This window comes from Bufo gargarizans, chromosome 3, assembly GCF_014858855.1.
Source record: "Bufo gargarizans isolate SCDJY-AF-19 chromosome 3, ASM1485885v1, whole genome shotgun sequence".
NCBI classification, from domain to species: domain Eukaryota; kingdom Metazoa; phylum Chordata; class Amphibia; order Anura; family Bufonidae; genus Bufo; species Bufo gargarizans.
This window is the reverse complement of record NC_058082.1, coordinates 589,951,964-589,975,909: the sequence shown is the minus strand read 5'-3', so window position 1 is coordinate 589,975,909 and position 23,946 is coordinate 589,951,964. Positions and strand designations below refer to the sequence as shown.

General features: G+C 43.0%; 1 protein-coding gene across 2 annotated transcripts in view; it reads right to left on the bottom strand.

Annotated features, from left to right (window-relative positions):
* Positions 1–532: 532 nt before the first annotated feature.
* Positions 533–23,946, bottom strand: part of LOC122930793 (biotin--protein ligase-like) — a 167,418-nt gene continuing 144,004 nt past the window's right edge. For both annotated transcript variants that reach the window (XM_044284385.1, XM_044284386.1), the window contains exons 8-12: positions 11,255–11,322; positions 8,181–8,341; positions 5,746–5,860; positions 4,151–4,364; positions 533–1,012 (exon numbers count right to left, since the gene is read on the bottom strand). In XM_044284385.1, the coding sequence (XP_044140320.1) occupies positions 841–1,012; positions 4,151–4,364; positions 5,746–5,860; positions 8,181–8,341; positions 11,255–11,322 (730 nt within the window). In that variant the 3' untranslated portion in view covers positions 533–840. The remainder of the gene's footprint in view (positions 1,013–4,150; positions 4,365–5,745; positions 5,861–8,180; positions 8,342–11,254; positions 11,323–23,946) is intronic.

Sequence of the window (23,946 nt, the reverse complement as noted above, 5' to 3'; positions counted from 1 at the left end):
CAAAAATCGCGCGCCTGTCTTGATTCGGCGCAGGCGCTCTGAGAGAAGGAGGCTCGCCTCCTCAGCACTCCCTCAGTGCGCCTGCGCCGATGACGTCACCGAAAGAGAAGACGTCATCGGCGCAGGCGCACTGGGGGAGTGCTGAGGAGGCGAGCCGAATCAAGAAAGGCGCGCGATTTTTGAAATGCAGACAGGGCCGGCCGGAGGAGGAGATCGCGACTGGCCCTGTCAATCAACAGGAGGAGGGGGCGGTTTTTTACGGCTGCTACCAGCAAGTAGACGCCCTACTTGCTGGTAGACAGGTAATTAGCATATTATAAAAGTACATTTTTTGCCTTATCTACAGAACGAAAATGATTAATAACATAATGTATAGATATATCGCAGTATAGGGATTATAAGTACCCCAAAAAAAAAAAAAAGAGTTTAGTGGGGTGACAGAAGCCCTTTAAGCTTTAGTTACATAAAACAGAGGAAGAACCCTAACGATCTATATACTTAAGTGATGAGACAAGCAGAACCATTGGTATAATTTTCCTTTATTTGCATGTTAACTAAAGTATCATTTAAGTTACATCCAGCCCCCCCAAAACTCCCAAGTACCTGTAGACAAGTCCCTAAATGAGTCAGTCCATTGTAATTATATAGAGTATTTCCATACAGCTCCGAGCAGCCTATAGACTGCGCCAGACTATAAAAGTTTTAGAGGCTTAATAGATCCATACATGAAGGAAATCACCGACACCCGTCCAGGGGGGGGTATTAAAAATATATCTATTTCAGACAGCGACCAAGCCGACCACCGATTCCAGGAATGTCTATATTTAAGAGAAATACGGGTTAGGAGTGCTTCGGTATAATCAAGTTTCTGATCATGTCAAAGGAGTTGCCGTCTGGATGGACAGTGACAATAATTTTCCCATCTTGGAGAACTTGAAGAAACCCGGAGTCATCTAGTCCAACAATCTCAACTAAAGGGCCGTCCTCACCGCCGAGCCGAATCTTCTGCCCACTGAAAGACATGCGAAAAACAAATACAGACACAAGTCAAAAGGGGGAAGGGTTAACTCCCACCAAAATAATGGAGAATCATCATCTATAACATAGCGTTGGCATCTGGTTTTTGTCAGTAGAGCGTATCAGCTTTGTGTTCTTGGGTGCAGTGTTACAGTATGGTTTCTACATAGCAGCAATCAGTGGCTAGAATCTTCTTTTTTATGTATTTATTTTTATATTTTAGATTATTTATCAATATTTATTCCCAGGCCAACAGATTGTGTCAACCCCCCCCCATATGGTACTGCTCTTAACTAACACCGGCCGGCACAGTCAGGTGATCACTAAGCTCCGCCCAGGCTCGGAATGTTATAAATGGGAAGTTAGATATCATTTGTTTTTGGAAATAATTAGATAGAAATAAAGGTATTCATACATTTTCATTAGAATCGTGATTACTATCCTACAGGTTTTTCATCGGTGTATCACTACAGTATGTAATGCCTCCAGCTTTCTTTTCACACAAAAAATTTTAGCGTTGTTTTTCTGCACTTTTGCTGTTTTAATCCCTTTTTTTGTTTGTTTTTGGTGGTGTTTTTTGTCGTAAAAAATGCCATCTCCAGATGTTAGCTGAAGATCTATGAAATGCAGGACACACAAGCATTTTTGTTGCTGCTGTTTCTGTTAATTAGGTGGCTTTTTTTTTTAGTTTGTTGCTTTTGTTTAAAAACTCAGCCTGTCGAATATTTGGTGATGTTTTTTTTCTGGAATTTTGACAACTTCTATATATGGAACAAAATCCAGAATAAAAGGTTCTTAAGGAAAAAAATACGTAGCTAAAAAAACTGCATGCGGCATGGAAAAAAAATATGATTTCTATGTGTTTTTTTCAGTGAGCAAAAAACACCAGGCCAGATTTGTGCGTATAGGGGCACTTAAAGGGGTTTTGCACCTGCAAAGAGAAGCATACATAGCTGCTTCCTAATGCTGGCTCCTTGGCTGCTCTGCTGGGCTTCCTGGATGCAACCATCCATTTAGACAAATCGCTGGCCGCAGTGGTGACCTGCTCCCCCTGCATCATGTAAAATGATCACGTGACGTAAGGGAAGCAGGTCACCGCTGCAGCCAGAGATTGGCTGCAGCAGTGTCAAAATGAAAATTTACATCCTGAAAGCACAGTGGAGCCACAAAGGTTGGGGAAAGAAGGAGCCAGGAGCCAGCACAGGTCTGTCCGGGGGGGAAGGGCTTGTGTTTACTAAACCCCCCCCCCCCCCCAAAGATGCGCAACCCTTTTAAGGAAAGCCAATAGACAGACTGCTCACCATTAAAGTAGATATAGATGCCTCCATCCCTAGCTGTTGGCTGAACGTATACCAAGATGTGATTCGTGAGATGTCCAGCTTTGATTTTCACGCACGGTTGCTAGGAGACGATCGGGATGGAGACCCGATCATTATTATTTTCCCTTATAACATGGTTATAAGGGAAAATAATAGCATTCTGAATACAGAATGCATAGTAAAACAGCGCTGGAGGGGTTAAAAAAATAATAATAAATTTTTAACTCACCTTAGTCCACTTGATCGCGAAGCCCGGCATCTCCTTCTGTCTCCTTTGTTGAATAGGACCTGTGGTGAGCATTAATTACAGGAACAGGACCTTTGATGACGTCACTCCGGTCATCACATGGTACGTCACATGATCTTTTACCATGGTGATTGACCATGGTAAAAGATCATGTCACGTACCATGTGATGACCGGAGTGACGTCATCAAAGGTCCTTTACCTGTATTTAATGCTCACCACAGGTCCTATTCAACAAAGGAGACAGAAGGAGATATCAAGTGGACTAAGGTGAGTTAAATTTTTTTTAAAATTTTTTAACCCCTCCAGCGCTGTTTTACTATGCATTCTGTATTCAGAATGCTATTATTTTCCCTTATAACCATGTTATAAGGGAAAATAATACAATCTACAGAACACCGATCCCAAACCCGAACTTCTGTGAAGAAGTTCGGGTTTGGGTACCAAACATGCGCGATTTTTTTCACGCGAGTGCAAAACGCAATACAATGTTTTGCTCTCGCGCAGAAAAATCGCGGTTGTTCCCGCAACGCACCTGCCTCTTATCCGGGACAAAAATATGACGCCCGTGTGAAAGAGGCCTTAGGAGTCCCAGTGGTCGAACCATCATAATACATCCTCTCAATGTATTAAAAATGACCATGGTGGAAAACCCTCTTTAAGAACTATCTATTTGCATATGGTGTCCAAAGTCAGGGTAGACTTCATTATTAATTCATCCTGGCTAAGACTCTAAAAACATTGACCTCCCCCAACTGGAAGACCTGAAGGAGGAACCACAACATGATATGGGATAGTCCAAATCGGACAATATGGACCAGTCGTGATACCTACACTGTGACTGCAACAAGTAAGGCTACCTTCACATCTTCATTGAGAAATCCAGTGGCCTGTTCCAGCAGAGGAACGAACTAACGTAGTTCACCGAAACTGGCATAGATGGACTTGGCCGCGCACTGCTTGGGGTTTTGACTGGATAAAAATTCTTGCATGAAGGACCGAAATCGGGTATTTATCCTGGAAACGGGCCGGATCCCCAAAGGCAGCCATGTCCAGTTATGTCCAGCTATGCCATATATGGTGAACTTCAGTAGCCTGTTCCTCTGCCGAAACAGGCTACCGTAGTTTACATCTGAGATGTGAACGCAATGGTCAAGGCAGTTGTGGCCACACAAAACGTATTGAAATTAGTCGGCAATCTGTACAAAGCACCCCTCTACTGCCAAGCCCAATACCAGCACAGTGTTGTATATGGACCAAGTTCTTCATGTCCCCGTAACTTGTTTATGGGGAATATTATAATGGACGCCTCAGCCAGTGACATGCTTATGATAAAGGAGAGGGCCTTGTTTACCCATCAATCACAGACAATGCCCTTATCTTGATGATGGATGCTAGAAATATGAGTGACACCTGTATCATTAAGAATAAGCAGTGCCTAATCCCAGACCAAAGAATAGGCAAAGTCTATGATAAGTTATCTAGATATTTCTTCACGCAAGTCTTCAGCCAGTGAACTTTTGCCCCACAGGAAACAAAGGGTCCCTGAACAATGTCCGTCACACTCACCTGTGTATCCAATATTTATAATAGGAAGGCAGAATACCATTGGATCCTTTCTTCTGAAAAATATCAATGAGTCTCTCCAGAGCGGTCACAGACCGGGCTATCAAGGTATCCACCCTTAGCGGATCAATATTTGTTTCATATCTCTTGTTGTGCTCATAGATGAGATCATTGATGCAGATTGTTGGGTTACTGTTAGTGACGTTGAACCCACAACCTAGCAGAAAAGGAGAAAAAAAAAAATTTGAATATAAAGCATTATAAGCATACATAACATAGCAAATGCCAACAGTTCGGATCGCCATGATAACCTCTGGTGGAACGAATCCATTTTGAAGGCTTCCAGTACAAATCATTCAAGGCAGATGTCCATTTTGTCTAGGAGGCCCCCTGACGTTAAGCCGATCACGGAGTGGTCAGCTCTAATTTGTGAAGGCACCTGGCAGTAAATGTAAAATTTCCCTGCACTGCCTCCGCAGGAGAAAAGAAGAATTACACCCTATCTACTGAAATCAGTCACCCGAGGATTTATAAATCTGATAACCCCTACGGAAAATCCCAATATCCCAGAGTCATAATATCACATTCGCATATTTTCAGGAATCTAAGCTACGGGGAGATGTCTGCAGTGTTCACACGTCGTTGAACGGTCCCTTTGCCTGCCATGTGACAAAATAATGGTTCTCCAGGATGTGAAAAATGTAGAATTTATTCCCTTTTCAGAGATAATATTTTATTAGTCAGAGAAAAAAAATCTGTTGACTCTAGTGTTCCTTGTACTCTGCAAGAAGGGACCCCATATATCAACCCTGCAAATAGCCCTCCTTACCTCAGCAGAAATCAGCGGCTGGCCAAGCTAAGATCAGTAAACCTCCCTTCACCGCGCATGTGCAAATGAGGTTACAGGCCACATTTCAGGAGAGCTTCTTAACCCATGCCCCCATGACAACTCTTCCAGCCACAGTATATGCCTCGGCAGTTCAGTTTTCTCAGCAGTGTTGATCCAAAGCACTGCTCACTTGCTGGCAGTTTTTTTTTTATGGAGTACAGCAGGGATGCCCAATTTGCAGTCCTCCAGTTGGTGCAAAACTACAACTCTCAGTATGCCTGGACATCCTACAGCTATTAGGGGATGCATGGAGTTGTAGTTTTGCAAGAGCAGGTTGAGCATCCCTGGAGTACAGGATCCGAGGAATGTTGATGTGACAAAATGTAAAGGGGTTTTACCATCTCAAAAAAAAAAGCTAAAATATTATAATCGGTGGGGGGGTCAGACCCCCTCCAACTGACAGAATAAAGTGGAAATATCGTTGGCTCAGCGCTGTGTCTCCTTCCATGGATCCGGCTCCACTCCCTTGAACAGGGCTACCCAGCCTTCCCTGCACAATTGGGTGGCCGCTCTGCATGGTACAAACAATGAAGGAGATGCAACCAGTGTCCCCTTCCTTCTCACAATTGGTAGTGGGCCCAGAGGTCAGAACCGCGCCGAACATAAATGATCCCAGCGAGAGGCCACCACTTTTTGAGAAAAGAACCCACTGGAGGCCTTGTATAAGGTCAACATAAAGTGTCAAAATCCTAAACTAGGCATTTCATACCGATCAGTATATGAAACATATTTCCCATGAGTGTCGAGTTGACCAGGACTCCCCCGACCTTCATCAGATTACTGTAATAAATATCATTCGGCCACTTCAAATTTAACTCAATATCCTGTAAAGGAGCAATAAAGGAAGAACGTTAGGCTCAGATAAACAGATAAGCGCCCCCAGCACATTACAGCAGTGACCTTCCACAACAATTTATAGATTGTAAGCTCTTGCGGGCAGGGTCCTCTACCCCTCTGTAACAATCTGTTGATAGTTTATGGTTTACCATGTTTTTTATTTCTGTGTAACCGAAGCTGGATGTACAGCGCTGTGGAATTAATGGCGCTTTAAAATAAATAATTATAATAATAGTTCTGCTATTCTATGACTTAGGTTTCCATATACAGACCAAACGACATACAGACGGGTCCTAATGGTCTGCCTGTCGGTTTTACACTGCCAGGCATAACATACTGTAGTACGGGAGTATTGCAGTGTAATATTTGAGTGTCAGGGACAAGTACCCTAGTGGGTCTGAACAAGTTGTAATAAATATGTAGTAATGTAGTAAAAACATACACAAAGTATAAAAAAATGAACATGTCATATAGACGGCATGGCAAATACAATAAAAACAAAAAGATTACTAAATTTCTATGTTTTTTTTTTCCATTTCCCCTCCACAAATAAAAAAAAAATATTTTTGGGCTCAATACATTATATGTACCCCAAAATGGTGCCATTAAAATTGACAACTTTTTCTGCCAAAAAAGCCACCATTCAGCGATGGAAAAAGTTATGGATCTCGGAACGCAGCCATGAAAAAAAAAAAAAACAACTCAAGGGGTTAAAAGTCATAGACACTATTGCCTAGAGCTATGCGTGCGACACCATTTGTGCATAGGTGCTAGGTAAAACGGCAGGTAAAACATAGGAAAATGTTACGGTATGTCTAATGTCCAGTTTGGCTCTGCTATATCTGTATATGTCTTTTTTGTATTAGAGCATATGCAGAATAGAAATCTATCGCTTCCCGACGAACACTTCAATCACCAAGGCCCAGCGCCGGTTGTAATGCCCCCTTTTCCCCTTGCTTATATTGGAAAGGTGAAGCACAACGGAGCTTTCTCTACTCCTCCTGCGCGTCTGTACGACCGTGGCATTCTTCAAAGCGGGTCCATCTGCTTACATTTAGCGGCGGGGCTGCTAACGTTTCATAGAGAGCTCCCTACGGGGTGAGACGTTGATACCCGCCCCATAAGGCTTAGAAAGATTTAAAAGGGAAAAAAAAAATGTTTGAGGTTTGGGAACAGCAGCGGGAGGCAGCGAGCGACGCGCCGGATTACAGAACCGCCGCGTCAAGGTGAATGGATTGAGAAGAAGTTGGAGAAATCAGCCATGACTGGCCTGATACTTCAACCTTCTGTCTAACCTTAAGTCCGCCGGCTGATAAATGGATGCAAGGCGTGAAGATCTGATCCAGCCAATGATGGCAGCTGGAAGGAGAGACGTGAAGTATATAAAAAGACATAGTGTAAATGTGCGGAAGTCATTGGTTTTAGGGAATATGGGAAACATATGCTGGTGTTAAATTTTTTTTAAAAATCCCCCCGAAGAAAAAAGCAAAAAAAAGCAGCAGAATAAGCTACGAGGTGATGAAGCCGGCTGACTCCTCCAATAAACACGGTTAAATTTCTATTATACTGGAAGGTATTCCTGCGCTCGCCGTTATCACGCCGTAATTAGAAAAAGGGCTCTCAAAGTCTAAAAGGGTTCTCCTCCTTGGACAATCCATTTTTGATAGACAATAAGCTCATCAGCGATCGGCTCCGATCTATGGGAGAACCTGGTAATAAATGTTCAACTTCCCTGCAGTGCCACCACAGGGGAAATAAAGCATTACATGGGGCTCATGCAAACCAATAGGAAGTCCATATAATGCACGGGGCATGCCAGGTCCTCCAGAGAGAGAGAGATGCTCTTTGTAGATACTCTCTGCACTAGCTTATAGATGAGGGGCCTAAATATTGGGGAATAATGGAATTTTACAAGAATTATGGAAAAACATATCATTAATTGATTGATTGCCTTTGGGGAATGGCCATGTTTTTCTGAATAAATGTATTTAGAAAAATCTGATTAATAAAGCAGGTTGAAAACAGAGAAGAGGAAACACAGCTCGGCATCAGTAAAGTCTTTCCCTCCATCCACTGTAACCTGCATTATTAATCAGATTTTTCTAAATAAATGAATGCAGTAAAACATGGCCATTCCCCAAATGCAGAATATCAATTAATTATAGGTTGTTCCAAAATTCAAATAAAATTCCATTAGTCCCACTATATCTAGGACTCCAGAGGTTGCTACCAGGCCTCATGGCAGGGAGGTCCACAGGCCCATTTACTAGAGACATACAGAACAATGGAGCATCAGATAAAGGATACCTCATATCCAGGCAGCGTCCTCACAGCCTCCACAACGGCCAAGGACATCAGGTGCTGTACAAAGGCGATCCTCTGCCCCAGTGGAGACGACACGGGAATGGTGACAAGCAATGTCATTAAGGCACCTCCTTTAGGGCTCAGCCAGTCATTTCCACCCCGACCTGCATACAGACATTCAACCCGATCACATGCAAATCATGGCATTTCAATATTAACATGTTACATGATACTAAAGGGACAAATTATGAGTTTTATTCCGTGTCCGTTGTGCCGTTTTTCGTGATTTTCTGACTTTCAATGGGTCCGTTGAAAACTCGGCTAATGCACCGTTTGCCATCCGCGTCTGTGATCCGTGGTTCCACTCCGTCAAAAAAATATAACCTGTCCTATTATTTTCGCAGAAAACGGTTTGCGGACCCGTTCAAGTCAATGGAACCGCTAAAAAACGGGTAGACTTTTTTTGACTTTTTTTGACTTTCCTTTATGTCTGGTGGTCCTCCAAAAATAAAGGAAGACACACGGAAACAAAAACGGAAACGGATCACGGAACAACGGAACCCCATTTTGCAGAACGGAACACAACAACGGTCGTGTGCATGAGGCCTAAATTATTAAATAGTCCTCTACACTTAACGGGCCATTGTCATGAGAGGTTGAATCCAACTGAAAAAGACATGAGGGCGGAGCATTGCAAGAAAACCGGAGTGACGAGAGGTTGTATCCAACTGAAAAGGACACGACGGAGCACTGTAAGAGGATTCCTATTTGTCAGTCAAACAAAATCACTGAAAACAGCCCAAGCATTACTGATGGGTCTCCTCGTGATGCTCCGCCCTCATGTCCTTTTCAGTTGGATACAGGCACAAGAAACAATCTCTCATGACATTTTAAGGAAAATGCTAACTCATAAAACTGGATGACTGTTGCAGTAAAAAAATAAAAAATAATGTTAAATCTGTGCTTCATCCTGAGGCATGATGGGTATTTTTTAAAACTTTTACCATATTAATACCATCTGGGCTATATCTATAGGGGATGTAGAGGTAGTAGTTACACTCAGACCCTGGTGTCTGTAGGGGTCCAAAGGCCCCTCTACAACCAGTTATATAAATGGCAGGTGAGGAGGTGGTTTACAGATTTTACATTGGGGCCCAAGATCTTCAAGGTATGCCTCTGGATCTATCCAAGGTGAACGTACAGTGACCTTCTCTACTACGGCCAATGACGGATGTGGTCTTCATGAGAACAGATTATCACTTTACTAGGCACCAGTGAATCATTAGGTGGGACAGGCCCTGACCCGTGACGTCATAAACATCCCTCCAGGTCAAGGGAAATCCTTCATAGGCCTCAAGACCTGCAATCAAATTGACTAAAAGAGAAGAGGGAAGAAAGTAGACTGGCGACTTAAAAAACAACATCAATAACTGCTAGAGACTAAACCCATTCAATAACATCTCTTAGACATTTATGGCCTATCATCACAGCAAGCCAATGCGGCAGATGGCAGGGTGCCAACACGGGTGACTATTTCAGTTGGGGAATATGCATATTTAAAAAAATCTTCTAAAGTATCCAGGATGCTCATGGAAAAAGGAGAGACCGGCCATAAGAGCAGTCAAGTTCCCTGACTGAATACTCACCCCCGCCGCTGTAGACTGGAGTCGGTGTCCGAATGCTGTCTGAAGAGGCTCCCAGGTATGTATATGTTTAGGAGGTCTATATTACTTTTGGGCAGGGGTATTGAACAGGCAGACCGCGGTCCGAATCCAGACCTAGGATGCCCGCTGTCTGGACCCCTGAATGTCCCGCATCCAGCTGTATGTTCATCCTGAGGAAGCACATACAGCTGAATACCATGGAGGCAGGGAGTCGGCAGCTCTCCGACCGCAGCAGCAGGTGCAATGAAATGACATCATCAGGCCCACTGAGTGAGAGAAGCCCGAGCCCCAGGGTGTGGTGCTCCGGTCATCAGCAGAGTGGGAGCTAGGTAAGTAGTGCTTCCGCTATTGGTGCGTGCACTGAGTGGGCATATCTACTGTGAGGGGGCATCAAGATGGCATATCTACTGTGAGGGCACTAAGGCCATATGTACTATTAGGAGGAACTAAAGGACCATATCTACTAAGGGGGCATTAAAGGGGCATATCTAGTGTGAGGGGCATATCTAGTGTGGGCGGGACATATTGTCTGTGGGGAGGCATATCTATTGTGAGGGGGCACTAAAGAGGAATGTCTACTTCTACTGTCAGGGTGCATTAAAGGGGCATATCTAGTGTAATGGGGGCAGTAAGGAGGAATATCTATTGTGAGGGGGCACTAAAGGGGCATATCTAGTGTAATGGGGGCACTATGGAGGCATATCTAGTGTCAGGCCTCTTTCACACGACCATATGGCTTTTTCAGTGTATGACCGCAGTAACCTTAAAGGGATATTCAACTTTAAGTCATTTTAGGATCAGTGAGGGCATGACCTCTGAGATCCCCACAATCCTGAGAATGAAGCGATACAGCCCCCTCACAGTCTTTCCCTGCACAATGGCGCTCTCGGGGACCTGGATGTGCCGCAGTTCAGCTGTATACAAGTGTCGGGGAGCGCTGCTGTGTAGGTAAAAACAGTCAATGAGGCTGCAGAGCTGAAGCAGTGCTGTGGCTCCTTCATTCTCTGGATCAGCGGGGTCCCACTGATAATGGCATATTATATTGATATGCTATCACTTAAAAAATTAGGAACACCCTTTCAATCACAGCACAGTTTCCACCAAACAGCGCCACTCTCTTCCACTGGCTGCATCTGGTACTGCAGCCCAGTTCCATTCACTTGAAAGCTGCACCAATCATTTTCCCATTAAATCTACTCTCCGGACTTTTCTTTGGCCCTACAACCCGTTTGATGTCAAGCGGAAAGAGTTAATACAACAAAAAAACGTAAAATGAAGAATAAGGAAAAACTGTGAGAAAAGAGAGAACACAGTGAAACGAAGAAAGACAGAAGACAGAAAAAACAACCGGTTGCGTGTCTAAACAGTCGCTCTGGTGAGCGTGTTTTCTTAAATTGAAAGCCGTCCCCTGACCTTTGCCTTGAGTCTGCTGAGTTGCGATAGCGATTAACCCCATTTCCTTTGGTTCGTGAAACATCAGCCTGAAAGTGATGGGAACAGAACTGGTCAGTTAGCACAGGAAGCAGCGACAAATAAAATGTAATTAAGTGTGAAATGAGCCATCGGCATCACTTTGCAAGAATCATTTTTCTCAGCTGGGGAGGCCGTCCTGTGATAAATGGTTCATACACAGATGTAGCAGAGCTGAATCGGTCACGTTTCGGTTTTACACCTTGTGATATCCCCATAAGCTACGCGGAATGGTAAATGCATCATCCCATTCACAAACTCGGCTCTGCTACATCTGTGCAGCCCAATTCGTCAATCCGCTGTTTCAAGGCTGCCTTGTTAGCGTATCAAGCAGCAGAGAAATCTAGTAGGGAAAAACGGCCCGCAAAACACTGAAAAAGGGCTTGTTCACATGACCGTATGGCTTTCTCAGTGTTTTGCAGGCCGTTTTTAACTGATCCGTTTTTTGTTTCAGTAGTGTTTCCGGTTCCGTTCCGTTTTTCCGTATGCCATATACAGTATACAGTAATTTCAATGGTTCCGCAAAAAAAACGTATTTCCGTTTTTCCATTCAAAGATAGAACATGTCCTATTATTGCCCGCAAATCACGTTCCGTGGCTTTATTCAAGTCAATGGGTCTCCAAAAAACGGAACACATACGGAATGTACTCCATATGTCTTCCGTATCCGTTCCGTTTTTGCGGAACCATCTATTCAAAATGTTATGTATAGTAAATGTAATTACTGTATTTGCCATACGGAAAAACGGAACTGAAAACATTAGCGGAAAAAAAAAACGGATCTGGGAAAAACGGCCCGCAAAACACTGAAAAAGGGCTTGTTTACATGACCGTATGGCTTTCTCAGTGTTTTGCAGGCTGTTTTTAACTGATCCGTTTTTTGTTTCAGTAGTGTTTCCGATTCCGTTCCGTTTTTCCGTATGGCATATACAGTATACAGTAATTACATAGAAAACATTGGGCCGGGCATAACATTTTCAATAGATGGTTCTGCAAAAACAGAACGGATACAGAAGACATACGGAATACATTCTGTATGTGTTCCGTTTTTTTTGCGGACCCATTGACTTGAATGGAATGTGATTTGGAGGGAATAATAATAGGACATGTTCTATCTTTAAACGGAACTGAAAAACGGAAATACGTAAACGGAATGCATACGGAGTACATTCAGTTTTTTTTTGTGGAACCATTGAAATGCATGGTTCTGTATACGGACCGTATACGGAACTCAAAAAAACGTCCCGTATACGGAACGCAAAAAAACGTTCGTGTGAACGAGCCCAAAGACATACGGTCATGTAGGCCTCTTGCACATGAACGTATTTTCATTCTGTTTCCGTTCCGTTTTTTTTGCGGACCGTATACGGAACCATTAATTTCAATGGGTCCGCAAAAAAAACTGAAGGTACTCCGTATGCATTCCGTGTGCAGTCAACATGTCCTATTATTGTCCGCATTACGGACAAGGATAAGACTGTTCTATTAGGGGCCAGCTGTTCCGTTCCGCAAAATACAGAATACACAGGGATGTCATCCGTATTTTTTGCAGACCGCAAAATACATACGGTCGTGTGCATGAGGCCTTTGCAAGAGCTCTGCTACATCTGACAAACTCAGCTTAATTATATCTGCTAAAGTGTCCTCCTGCTAAAAGCTGAACATTCCGGAGAACCTCAATAGGGAATGGTATCTAAGATAAGATAAGATTAGATGCCTTTATTGTCACTGTACAATACAATGTAATACAATGAAAAACAAAAACATTGTACTAGAAGGCAATACTATTCACAGTTCACAGTTCACAGCATATATATAGCATGCGCAGGAAGTTATTATCTACACAGGTTCATGGGTGGCACAGACAACTAGATGGCACTCATGGATCTCGCAATGGGCAGAGACCATGTTGGTGAGACTCTGGGCTGGGTGCCCCTGATCTGCCACTTTAAAGGGGTAGTCCGGCTGACAATAAGCGATACTCACTTTACCAATCCCCTTCACACAGTTTCTAGTTCCTTAAAACACAAAGGAAGTGACCACTCAGCCAATCACTGGCTGCGGGCGGTCACCTCTGTGGCCAACGATTGGCCGGCGGGTCACTTCCTGTCTGTGAGGAGGGACCACTGACCAGTGAGAGACCGTGAAGCATCAGAATGGGAGCGGCAGGGGATTGGTGAGAATGTCTACATTTATAAATTTACACCATTCTGAGTTTTTTTGGGTTATGTGGACTCTCCCTTTAAAGAGGTTCTCCCATGATTAATGTACAAAATAAAAATCAGACACCATATAGTACATGACAAACTGTTTCTAAGGGCTCATGCACAAGACCGTATGTAATTTCCAGTCCGCAAAAAAAACGGATGACATCCATGTGAAGACCATGTTGCATCCATTTTTTTTGCAGATCCATTGTAACAATGCCTGTCCATGTCCGCAAAACGGACAAGAATAGGACATGTTCTATTTTTTTGCGGAAAGGACATACGGACACGGAATGCACACAGAATAATTTCAGGTTTTTTTCCAGCCCTATTGAAGGGAACGGTTCCGCATACGGACCTGTAAAAAACGGAATGGAAAGGGAAGAAAAATACATTCGTGTGCATGAGCCCTAACATAGCTAGAAGCAGCCCTGTACCTCACATGGATCCAGAGATCTCCACATTCATTGCTGCAAATGCTCTGATTTATTTCAAGCTGGCAACTCAGTGGGTGTGTGCTTTCCGGAGGGGTGTGTCCTTTCTGCTGCAGCTCTCTTCCCATCACAACTCAGGGGGGGTGTCCTTTCTGCTGCAGCTCTCTTCCCATCACAACTCAGGGTGTGTGTCCTTTCTGCTGCAGCTGTGGCAGTTGAAGAACGAAACTGAGCATGTGTGTCCACCTCAGTGAGGTGGACAGAGAAATTAGAAAAAGAGCAAACAGGAGATGGCGCTACACAGATACAACTCAGTGGCTATAGTAAATTTTTAATGACATGCTAATCCAAAAGTATTCATATCCAGTTGCTGCTTTGAAAAAAGTTGAATTTTTTTTGTGGGACAAACCCTTTAGGGTCCATTCACACGTCCGTGTGTGTTTTGCGGATCCACGGATCCGCAAAACACGGACATCGGCGATGTGCGTTCCGCATTTTGCGGACCGCACATCGCCAACACTTAATAGAAAATGCCTATTCTTGTCCGCAATTTTCGGGAACGGAATTGCGGACCCAGAAGTGCGGATCCACAATTCCGGATTCGGGCAGCACATCATGCTGCCCCATAGAAATAAATGGGTCCGCAATTCCGTTTCACAAAATGCGGAACGAAATTGCGGACGTGTGAATGGACCCTTAAAGGGGTCGTCTCACTTCAGCAAATGGCATTTATCATGTAGAGAACGTGAATACAAGGCACTTACTAATGTATTGTGATTGTCCATATTACTTCCTTTGCCGGCTAGACTCATTTTTCCATTACATTATATGCTTCTCGTTTCCATAGTTACAATCACCCTTCAATCCAGCATCAGTGGCCGTGCTTTCACACTGTAGAAAAAGTGCCGGCCTATGTCAGCCGCTATGGTCCCCACCACTAGAAAGGCCAATGTTTTTTTCTATAGTGTGCAAACACGGCCACCACTGATGGATTGCAGGGTGGTCGTAACCATGGAAACGAGCAGTGTGTAATGTGATGGAAAAATAAATACAGCCAGCAAAGGAGGCAATATGGACAATCACAATACATTAGTAAGTGCCTTGTAATAACTTGTTCTACATGATAAATGCTATTAGTGACACAACCCCTTTAAGTGTCATTGATATATAAGATCTTTATATTTTTATGAAAACCACAAGTCGCTTCTGTGTCGCTGAGAAACCAAAAACATTTAGTCTCCAGTGGCTTTTAAAAAAAAATCAGCCTAATACGAGCCCCCAAACTCCGCAGCCAAAACAGGGATCGGTGTCACGCACCTACCCTGAGCCGAAATGGGTGTTTATTGCAGTATAAACTTTAGGGGAAACGGGAGATGGAAACCTAAAGGGTGCATCACCAAAAAAGAAAAAAAAAAAAAAAAACTAAACAAACACGAACAAATTACGGACGCGCCGTGATTACATCCTTTGAATTTAACAAGAGTGTTTATTTCACTTGGCAGGAGGAATGCGGCCGACTAAGCCGCGCTGGAATAATAGACGATTATAAAAACAAGATGGCGGCACAGGCCACGACACATGTATAACATAATAATAGTATAAAGCGTCAGATAATAAGACCGGCCATGGTGAAATCTGTTACACAATACACAGGAAGCCGGCAGGATCCCGCTATACGAGAGCGCACCGTTTAACGAGAACTGGGGTTTCAAAGCGATTTCTTTCCCCGAGAGATCTAATTAGACTTTAATAACATTAACATTAGACTCCATGATGAATAGTCTACACATGTAACCATGACGCTAATAGCTCTTTACAGAATAAAAGGTCCTTAAGGGGTATTTATTATCCGGAGAACCTGAATCGGCAGCACAAACATTCAATTTGGGACAATAGCAATTAAAGGAATGTCTATAGCGAGCACGCAGCCTGTACGTTATGAAGAAATAAAGGATATCTACCCTTAAAGGGCCTGTCCACTTATTTGTCCAACGCATCTAAACCACAAAAAAAGAAAAAAATTAAGAAAATTGTAAAATAGTCTTGATAAGAATATTATATTGTTTAGTTTATACAGCTCCTATGCAGACCAACGCGTTTCCATGGTAACAGACTACAAACAAATCCTGAGTAGTCTGATCCGACAGGTAAACTACCTTTTGTCACACGACGTATCTATTTTGAGGTCCACAAAACGTGGCTCTGCAAAATACGGATGACATCTGTGTGGCACATGTTTTTTTTTGTATATGGACCAATTGCTTTCAACGGGTCGTGGTTGACAATGGTGGCCAAGAATAGTAAGTGTTCTATCTTTTGGCGGACGCTGAAAGTCCATGGATGATTTGTGCGTTTTCCTCATCCATATGGTCGCAAAATGCAGTTCACGGAACCACTGAAGTCAATGGGTCCACAAAAAAAAAAAAAAAACAGGTGCCACACGGACGTCACACAGAAGTCATCTGCATTTTGCAGATTCACGTTTTGAGGACCACAAAATGCATTCTATCCCTTTAGGCTGAGTTCACACAGGCGTGACAGATTTGGTCCGGATGCGTTCAGGGTGCGTTCAGTTAAACTCGCACCATTTTGCAAGCAAGTTCAGTCAGTTTTGGCTGCAATTGCGTTTAGTTGTTCAGTTTTTTCCGCGCGGGTGCAATGCGTTTTGATGCTTTTTTCACGCGCGTGATAAAAAACTGAAGGTTTACAAACAACATCTCCTAGCAACCATCAGTGAAAAACGCATTGCATCCGCACTTGCTTGCAGATGCAATGCGTTATTAACGCAGCCCCATTCACTTCTATGGGGCCAGGGCTGCGTGAAAAACGCAGAATATAGAACATGCTGCGATTTTAAAGCATTGCAGAAGTGATGCATGAAAAAAAATGCTCATGTGCACAGCCCCATTGAAATGAATGGGTCAGGATTCAGTGCAGGTGCAATGCGTTCACCTACTGCATTGCACCCGCGCGGAAATCTCGCCCGTGTGAACTCAGCCTTAAGGGATAAACAGAAGGTAGTATACCTGTAGGATCAGACTACTCAGAATATGGTTGTAGTCTGTTACCATGGAGACACATTGGTCTGAAGAAGCTGTATACACTAGACTGTATAAGATGCAATACGGACATCGTCCAAATTTTGTAAACTGCAAAATACATATGGTTGTGTGAATGCACCCTTATTCTGGTCAATGCTTGGCCAAGAATGCATGTTTTCTTAAAGGGGTATTCCGGTTAAATCAAGGACAGGGATAACTATTAGGCTGGGTTCACACGGGCGTTGCAGGTGACGTGCGGGAAAAAATGTGGGTGCGTCGCGGGAAAATGCGCGATTTTTCTCCGCGAGTGCAAAGCGTTTTAATGCATGAGAAAAATCGGCATGTTTGGTACCCAGATCCGAACCCGGACTTCCTAACTGAAGTTCGGGTTTGGGTTAGGTATTGTGTAGATTTTATTATTTTCCCTTATCACATGGTTATCCACTTGTTCGCGCAGCCCGGCTTCTCTTCTGTCTTCTTCCTTGATGACCAGGAGGAAAAGGACCTGTGGTGACGTCACTGCGCTCATCACATGGTCCATTACCATGGTATGAAAGGGGATGAAATGTGTTCCTGAAATCATCTGTGCTGCTATGAAAAGCCACATAACTGATAGATTACTATACACGACACCAATTTAGGATTTCTGCGTTCTACTGCACCATCTACTAGTTGCCCTGTTATTTGATTTGATCTGTCAATGTATTTCCTGCTGCCCAAGTATGATAGATAGATAGATAGATAGATAGATAGATAGATAGATAGATAGATAGATGGATAGATAAATAGATAGATAGATAGATAGATGGATAGATAAATAGATAGATAGATAGATAAATAGATAGATAGATAGATAGATAGATAGATGGATAGATAAATAGATAGATAGATAGATAGATAAATAGATAGATAGATAAATAGATGGATAGATAGATAAATAGATAGATAGATATGAGATAGATAGATAATAGATAGATAGATAGATAGATAGATAGATAGATAAATAGATGGATAGATAGATTGATAGATAGATATGAGATAGATAGATAATAGATAGATAGATAGATAGATAGATAGATAGATAGATAGATAATAGATAGATAGATAGCTGGATAGATAGATATAAGAGAGATAAATATGAAATAATAGATAGATATGGGATACAGACAGATTAGACAGCTGCAGAGAAATCTTTATACTTTGTCCATAAAAGTGTCAGTCTCCACTGCAGTTATGGTATTAGATTCATCGGTCAGTTAGCATGTTCACTTTATAGCCCTCACTCCCTCCAAAAGTACATGAACACTTGAAAAGACCCACCCTTATCCACAGGACCCTAAAACACACACAACATTTTTCCTAAAAATGGAATGAAATTGACAGAAATTATTAGCGCCTAAGTCTCCATATCGTGCTCCCTCATCCTAGTGCTCTGCCTGCAGAACAGTGCCAGTCTTCACTGCAATTCTTGCATTATATACATGAACCAGAAGGATTAGGATGAACAATCCTTGGACACACAGATGGACGTTCACCTACCGGTACATTTTTTTTCATAGAAAGTTATTTTAATTAAGAGCCAGTGAGTGCTACGTGGTTAACTGAGAACACACATTCCACCATGTATAACCCCCATCCTCCAGAGCACGGCTTAATAAAAGCTAAAAATAAAAAATAAAAATCCTGGGAAATCTTTGATGCTTCTAAACATTTGGCAGTGGCTGCTGAGCCATATTAATGAGCTGAGTAGATGTTCCTTTGGGCCAAGAGGAAACTCGGTAAGGAGGTAAAAAACATGGGAGGGAAGCGGATAATGCAGCACAGAGACAAATGGAGGCAGACAGATTTATACGTGCTACACGGGGTAACTCCGGGGGCGTTACCCCAGCGCCGCCGCTACAATACACTTCTTGTACCATTTCATACTCTGCACCATGACATACAGGAAACCGAATCCTCCATGTAAGATGGTAAGGGTATGAAAATCAGTCACCTGGATAAGGTCATGGGTTCACGCAGCGTGTTTTTGTGCAATTGTTTGTTTTTGTTTTGGTAAATCTGGCTTCAGACTTGGTGATTTTGTGCAATATGTGGGTAAGGTGGGGTTCATACAGGGTGTCTGTGTGGCTGGGGTGATCTTGTGAAATGTTTGGGTAAGAGCTTTAATGCACACGACTGTATGCATTTTGCGGTCTGCAAAACACAGATCCACAAAAAAAACGGATGACATCCCTGTTACATTAATTTTGTAGTGGATCCGCTGTAACAATTCATGTCCTTGTCCGCAAAATGGACAAGAATAGGACATGCTCTATTTTTTGGCAGAACGTTTTCCGGACATATGGACACAGAGTCGTTTCCTGCATACGGGCTGCAAAAAAACGGCATGGACATGGACAAAAAATACGTTTGTGTGCATGGGCCCTAAGGCTCAAACAGCGATTTTGTCAAATTTTTGGGTAAGGCTGTGTTCACACAGGGTAATTTTGTGAATTTTTTTCTGGGCAAGGCTGGGATTTTGTGGAAGGCTGTGTTCGTGCAGGACATTTCTTTTTACAATTTTTGGATAAGGCTGGAGTCAAGCAGGGCAATTTTGTAAAATATTTAGGTAGAGCCATGTACATGCATGGTAGCTTTGAAATTTTGGGAATAGGCCAGGTTCAAGCAGGACAGTTTTGTTCAATGTTTGGGTAGAGACACTTTCACGCAGGGCAATTTTGTGCAATATTTGATAAAAGTTCTGGTCCATGCTGGGCAATTTTGCACGCTTTTTGGGTACAGCCATGTTCACACAAGGCAATTTTGAGCACTATTTAGGTAAGGCCTTGCCTGGTTTATGCAGGGAAATTGTGTAAAATTTTTGGGTAAAATCATGCTAACGCAGGGCAATTTAGTGCAGTATTTGGGTAAGGCCTGCTTCATGTGGGCGATTTTGTGCTATTTTTGTGTAAGGCTTTGTTCACACAGGGTGAATATGTTAGACTTTTGGGTAAGGCAAGATAACACGGGGCATTTTTTTTTTTGTCAAACTCACAGAGCAATTTAGTGCAACTTTCGGGTGAGAACTCATTTTACCAGGGGCGTTTGTGCTATTTTTGTGTAAAGCCGAGTTAAAACAGGGCAATTTTGTGCAGTTTTTGTGTAAATCCAGGTTCGTGTAGAACTTTACTGTTCAATTTTTGGGTAAGGCTGACTTCTTATGTACAAATATTAAAGGGGTTGTTTGGCATACTTACCTTCTCCCCACCGCTGGATCCTGGCTCCTTTGATCCCCTGCCTCGCTCAAGTTACCCACTATCCAACATCCACTTTGACGCTGCTGCAACCATTGACTGGCCGCAGTGGCGACCTGCCCCCCTTGCGTCACATGACCAATCAACATGACGCAAATGGAACAGGTCACATCATTGGATCCAGCGGTGTCAAAGTAGATGTTTATAGGGGGAGGGCCCAGCTAGGCAGCCGAGGCCAGAGAGCTTTTTTTTTTTTTTTTACAGGTGTGTAAAACTAAAAAAAAATAAAAGGTGGCCAACCCCTTTAAAGAAGTGCTCTGCTTTGGCCATTCCCTACCCTTGAATATAAGCTGATCACAAAGTGTCCTCCTGCTGGGTCCTCCAGCGATCAGCTGCAATCTGTGGGATCTGGCAGTAAGTGTTCACTCTCTCTGCAGCGCCACCACAGGAGTAATTGAGCATTACAAAAAGACCTTTCACATCAATAGGTTGGTTGTGCAATGCAGGACAGGACAAGCCCAATAGATAGATTTTTTCTGTTTTATATATATATATATTTTTTTTTTATAATAGTACCTATATAGCCTTTAGGGGAAAATAAGAAAACACCATCAGGCCTGTAAGAAGAAATAATACAGATCATATTATTCTGGATGAAATACAGTGCGGTTTGTAGACTCATTTTTCAGTTTGTGGGTTTAATGCCCATGGAAGGTGCTAACAGAAAAGGAATGTAGATTTCAGCAGAATATGTGAAGGGCGGCCAGAGTCTCTACCATGTAAGGTTCGCTCCGGCAATCAGTCACACGACTTTCCTGGATTGGGGAGATCTTTGGGGGATAGATGGAGATTCAGTGCAAAAACCGTCTGAACACACTGTCGTCTACCAGCTTTAATAATTCAGGCCCTGCCAAAAAAATAAAAGGGGGGACGTATGGGCACGTAAAGTTCACAGTCATTCATTTTAGCCTCTAGTTGGCTGCTTATTGGGGAATTTAAAATTTGAAGAAAAAAAAAATATATATATAAAATCAGGGATTTTGTACAGAGGGTAAACTCCTATTATTTGGTCAAAAAATATCTCAGGGTACGCTATTAAAACCTAAGGAAGGAGATGTATCAAAACTAGCGCGAAAGCGGAGATGTCCGTAAGAACCAAACAGGACACGATTTTTATTTCAACCGTGCTGAACTATAAGAAATGAGTCTATTAGTTGCGAACTTCCCCATATTAACGTCTCGAAACCACATACATGTGACTCACATAGAAGGGGGAATGGAGGAGAGAAGTGTCCTTCCATCCATGTTTGTCACTGAACAGTTCTCCATTGACTTCAAAATGGCTGACGCTGGGTGCCACTTCCCCCAAGATTATGAGGGGAGATTTATCAAAACTGGTGTAAAAGAAAACTGGCTTAGTTGCCCATATCAACCAATCATATTCCACCTTTCATTTTTCACAGCTTCTTTGGAAAATGAAAGGTGGAATCTGATTGGTTGCTATGGGCAACTAAGCCAGTTTTCCTTTACACCAGTTCTTATAAATCGCCTTCAATCTCTTTATCAGTTAACATACAAAGCAATGAACAGAGACGGATAAAGAAAGATGTTCGTTAGTAGAATATAAAGAAAAATCTGATGCGTTAGGCCTCATTTATCAGTAACAGTAAGACTGTCTCTGTTGCCCACAGCAACCAATCAGAACTCATCTTCTGTTTCTCAAACTGCTCTGGGAAAATGAAATCTGAGCTCTGATTGTCTTTGTTACCCATGGCAACCAGTCTTAGGCTTTATACAGGTCCTTCTCAAAAAATTAGCATATTGTCATAAAGTTCATTATTTTCTGTAATGTACTGAAAAACATTAGAGTTTCATATATTTTAGATTCATTACACACCAACTGAAGTATTTCAAGCCTTTTATTGTTTTAATGTTGATGATTTTGGCATACAGCTCATGAAAACACAAAATTCCTATCTAAAAAAATTAGCATATCATGAAAAGGTTCCCTAAACGAGCTATTAACCTTATCATCTGAATCAACTAATTAACTCTAAACACCTGCAAAAGATTCCTGAGGCTTTTAAAAACTCCCAGCCTGGTTCATTACTCAAAACCGCAATCATGGGTAAGACTGCCGACCTGACTGCTGTCCAGAAGGCCATCATTGACACCCTCAAGCAAGAGGGTAAGACACAGAAAGAAATTTCTGAACGAATAGGCTGTTCCCAGAGTGCTGTATCAAGGCACCTCAGTGGGAAGTCTGTGGGAAGGAAAAAGTGTGGCAGAAAGCGCTGCACAACGAGAAGAGGTGACCGGACCCTGAGGAAGATTGTGGAGAAGGACCGATTCCAGACCTTGGGGGACCTGCGGAAGCAGTGGACTGAGTCTGGAGTAGAAACATCCAGAGCCACCGTGTACAGGCGTGTGCAGGAAATGGGCTACAGGTGCCGCATTCCCCAGGTCAAGCCACTTTTGAACCAGAAACAGCAGCAGAAGCTCCTGACCTGGGCTACAGAGAAGCAGCACTGGACTGTTGCATGTCATTCGGAAATCAAGGTGCCAGAGTCTGGAGGAAGACTGGGGAGAGGGAAATGCCAAAATGCCTGAAGTCCAGTGTCAAGTACCCACAGTCAGTGATGGTCTGGGGTGCCATGTCAGCTGCTGGTGTTGGTCCACTGTGTTTTATCAAGGGCAGGGTCAATGCAGCTAGCTATCAGGAGATTTTGGAGCACTTCATGCTTCCATCTGCTGAAAAGCTTTATGGAGATGAAGATTTCATTTTTCAGCACGACCTGGCACCTGCTCGCAGTGCCAAAACCACTGGTAAATGGTTTACTGACCATGGTATTACTGGGCTCAATTGGCCTGCCAACTCTCCTGACCTGAACCCCATAGAGAATCTGTGGGATATTGGAAAGAGAAAGTTGAGAGACGCAAGACCCAACACTCTGGATGAGCTTAAGGCCGCTATCGAAGCATCGAAGCACTTTTCTTTTATTGGTCGGATGAAATATGCTAATTTTTTTAGATAGGAATTTTGTGTTTTCATGAGCTGTATGCCAAAATCATCAATATTAAAACAATAAAAGGCTTGAACTACTTCAGTTGGTGTGTAATGAATCTAAAATATATGAAAGTCTAATGTTTATCAGTACATTACAGAAAATAATGAACTTTATCACAATATGCTAATTTTTTGAGAAGGACCTGTATATGCAGCCCAGTGTGTTAGGCCCAGCACTGGGCCCGAGGGGGAGGAGCATGACTCAAAGGATGCCAAAGACAGAAGTCAAGCACGGCCCCCTCAGGCCCTGCACTAAAGTCCAAGATACTAAATTATTCCAAGATATTCCCTTTTGTCAAAGAATGGCTCAGTAATAGATATTTCTAGGAGAGCAGGTTGAAAGCCAAAATAGTAGATGCAACAGCTTCCACACAGGTTGTCACCCGACTACCCTGAGTATACTTCCAGTCGAGTTAAAGGGGTTGTTCACCATTTGATGGTGTTTGGGAAAACCCCTACCCTCCCGGCCAGAATTGCAAAGAAAAGCATACATACCTGCTTCCTGGCTTTGGGTCCCGGTCCCTTTGCTGCCTGGCAGCCACTGCCTCGCTCAGGCCCCCCGCCGTAAACATCCTTTTTGACGCCTCTGCAGTCAATGACAGGCCGCAGCGTTCACCTGCCCCGCTTGCGACACGTGACCATTTGACATGACC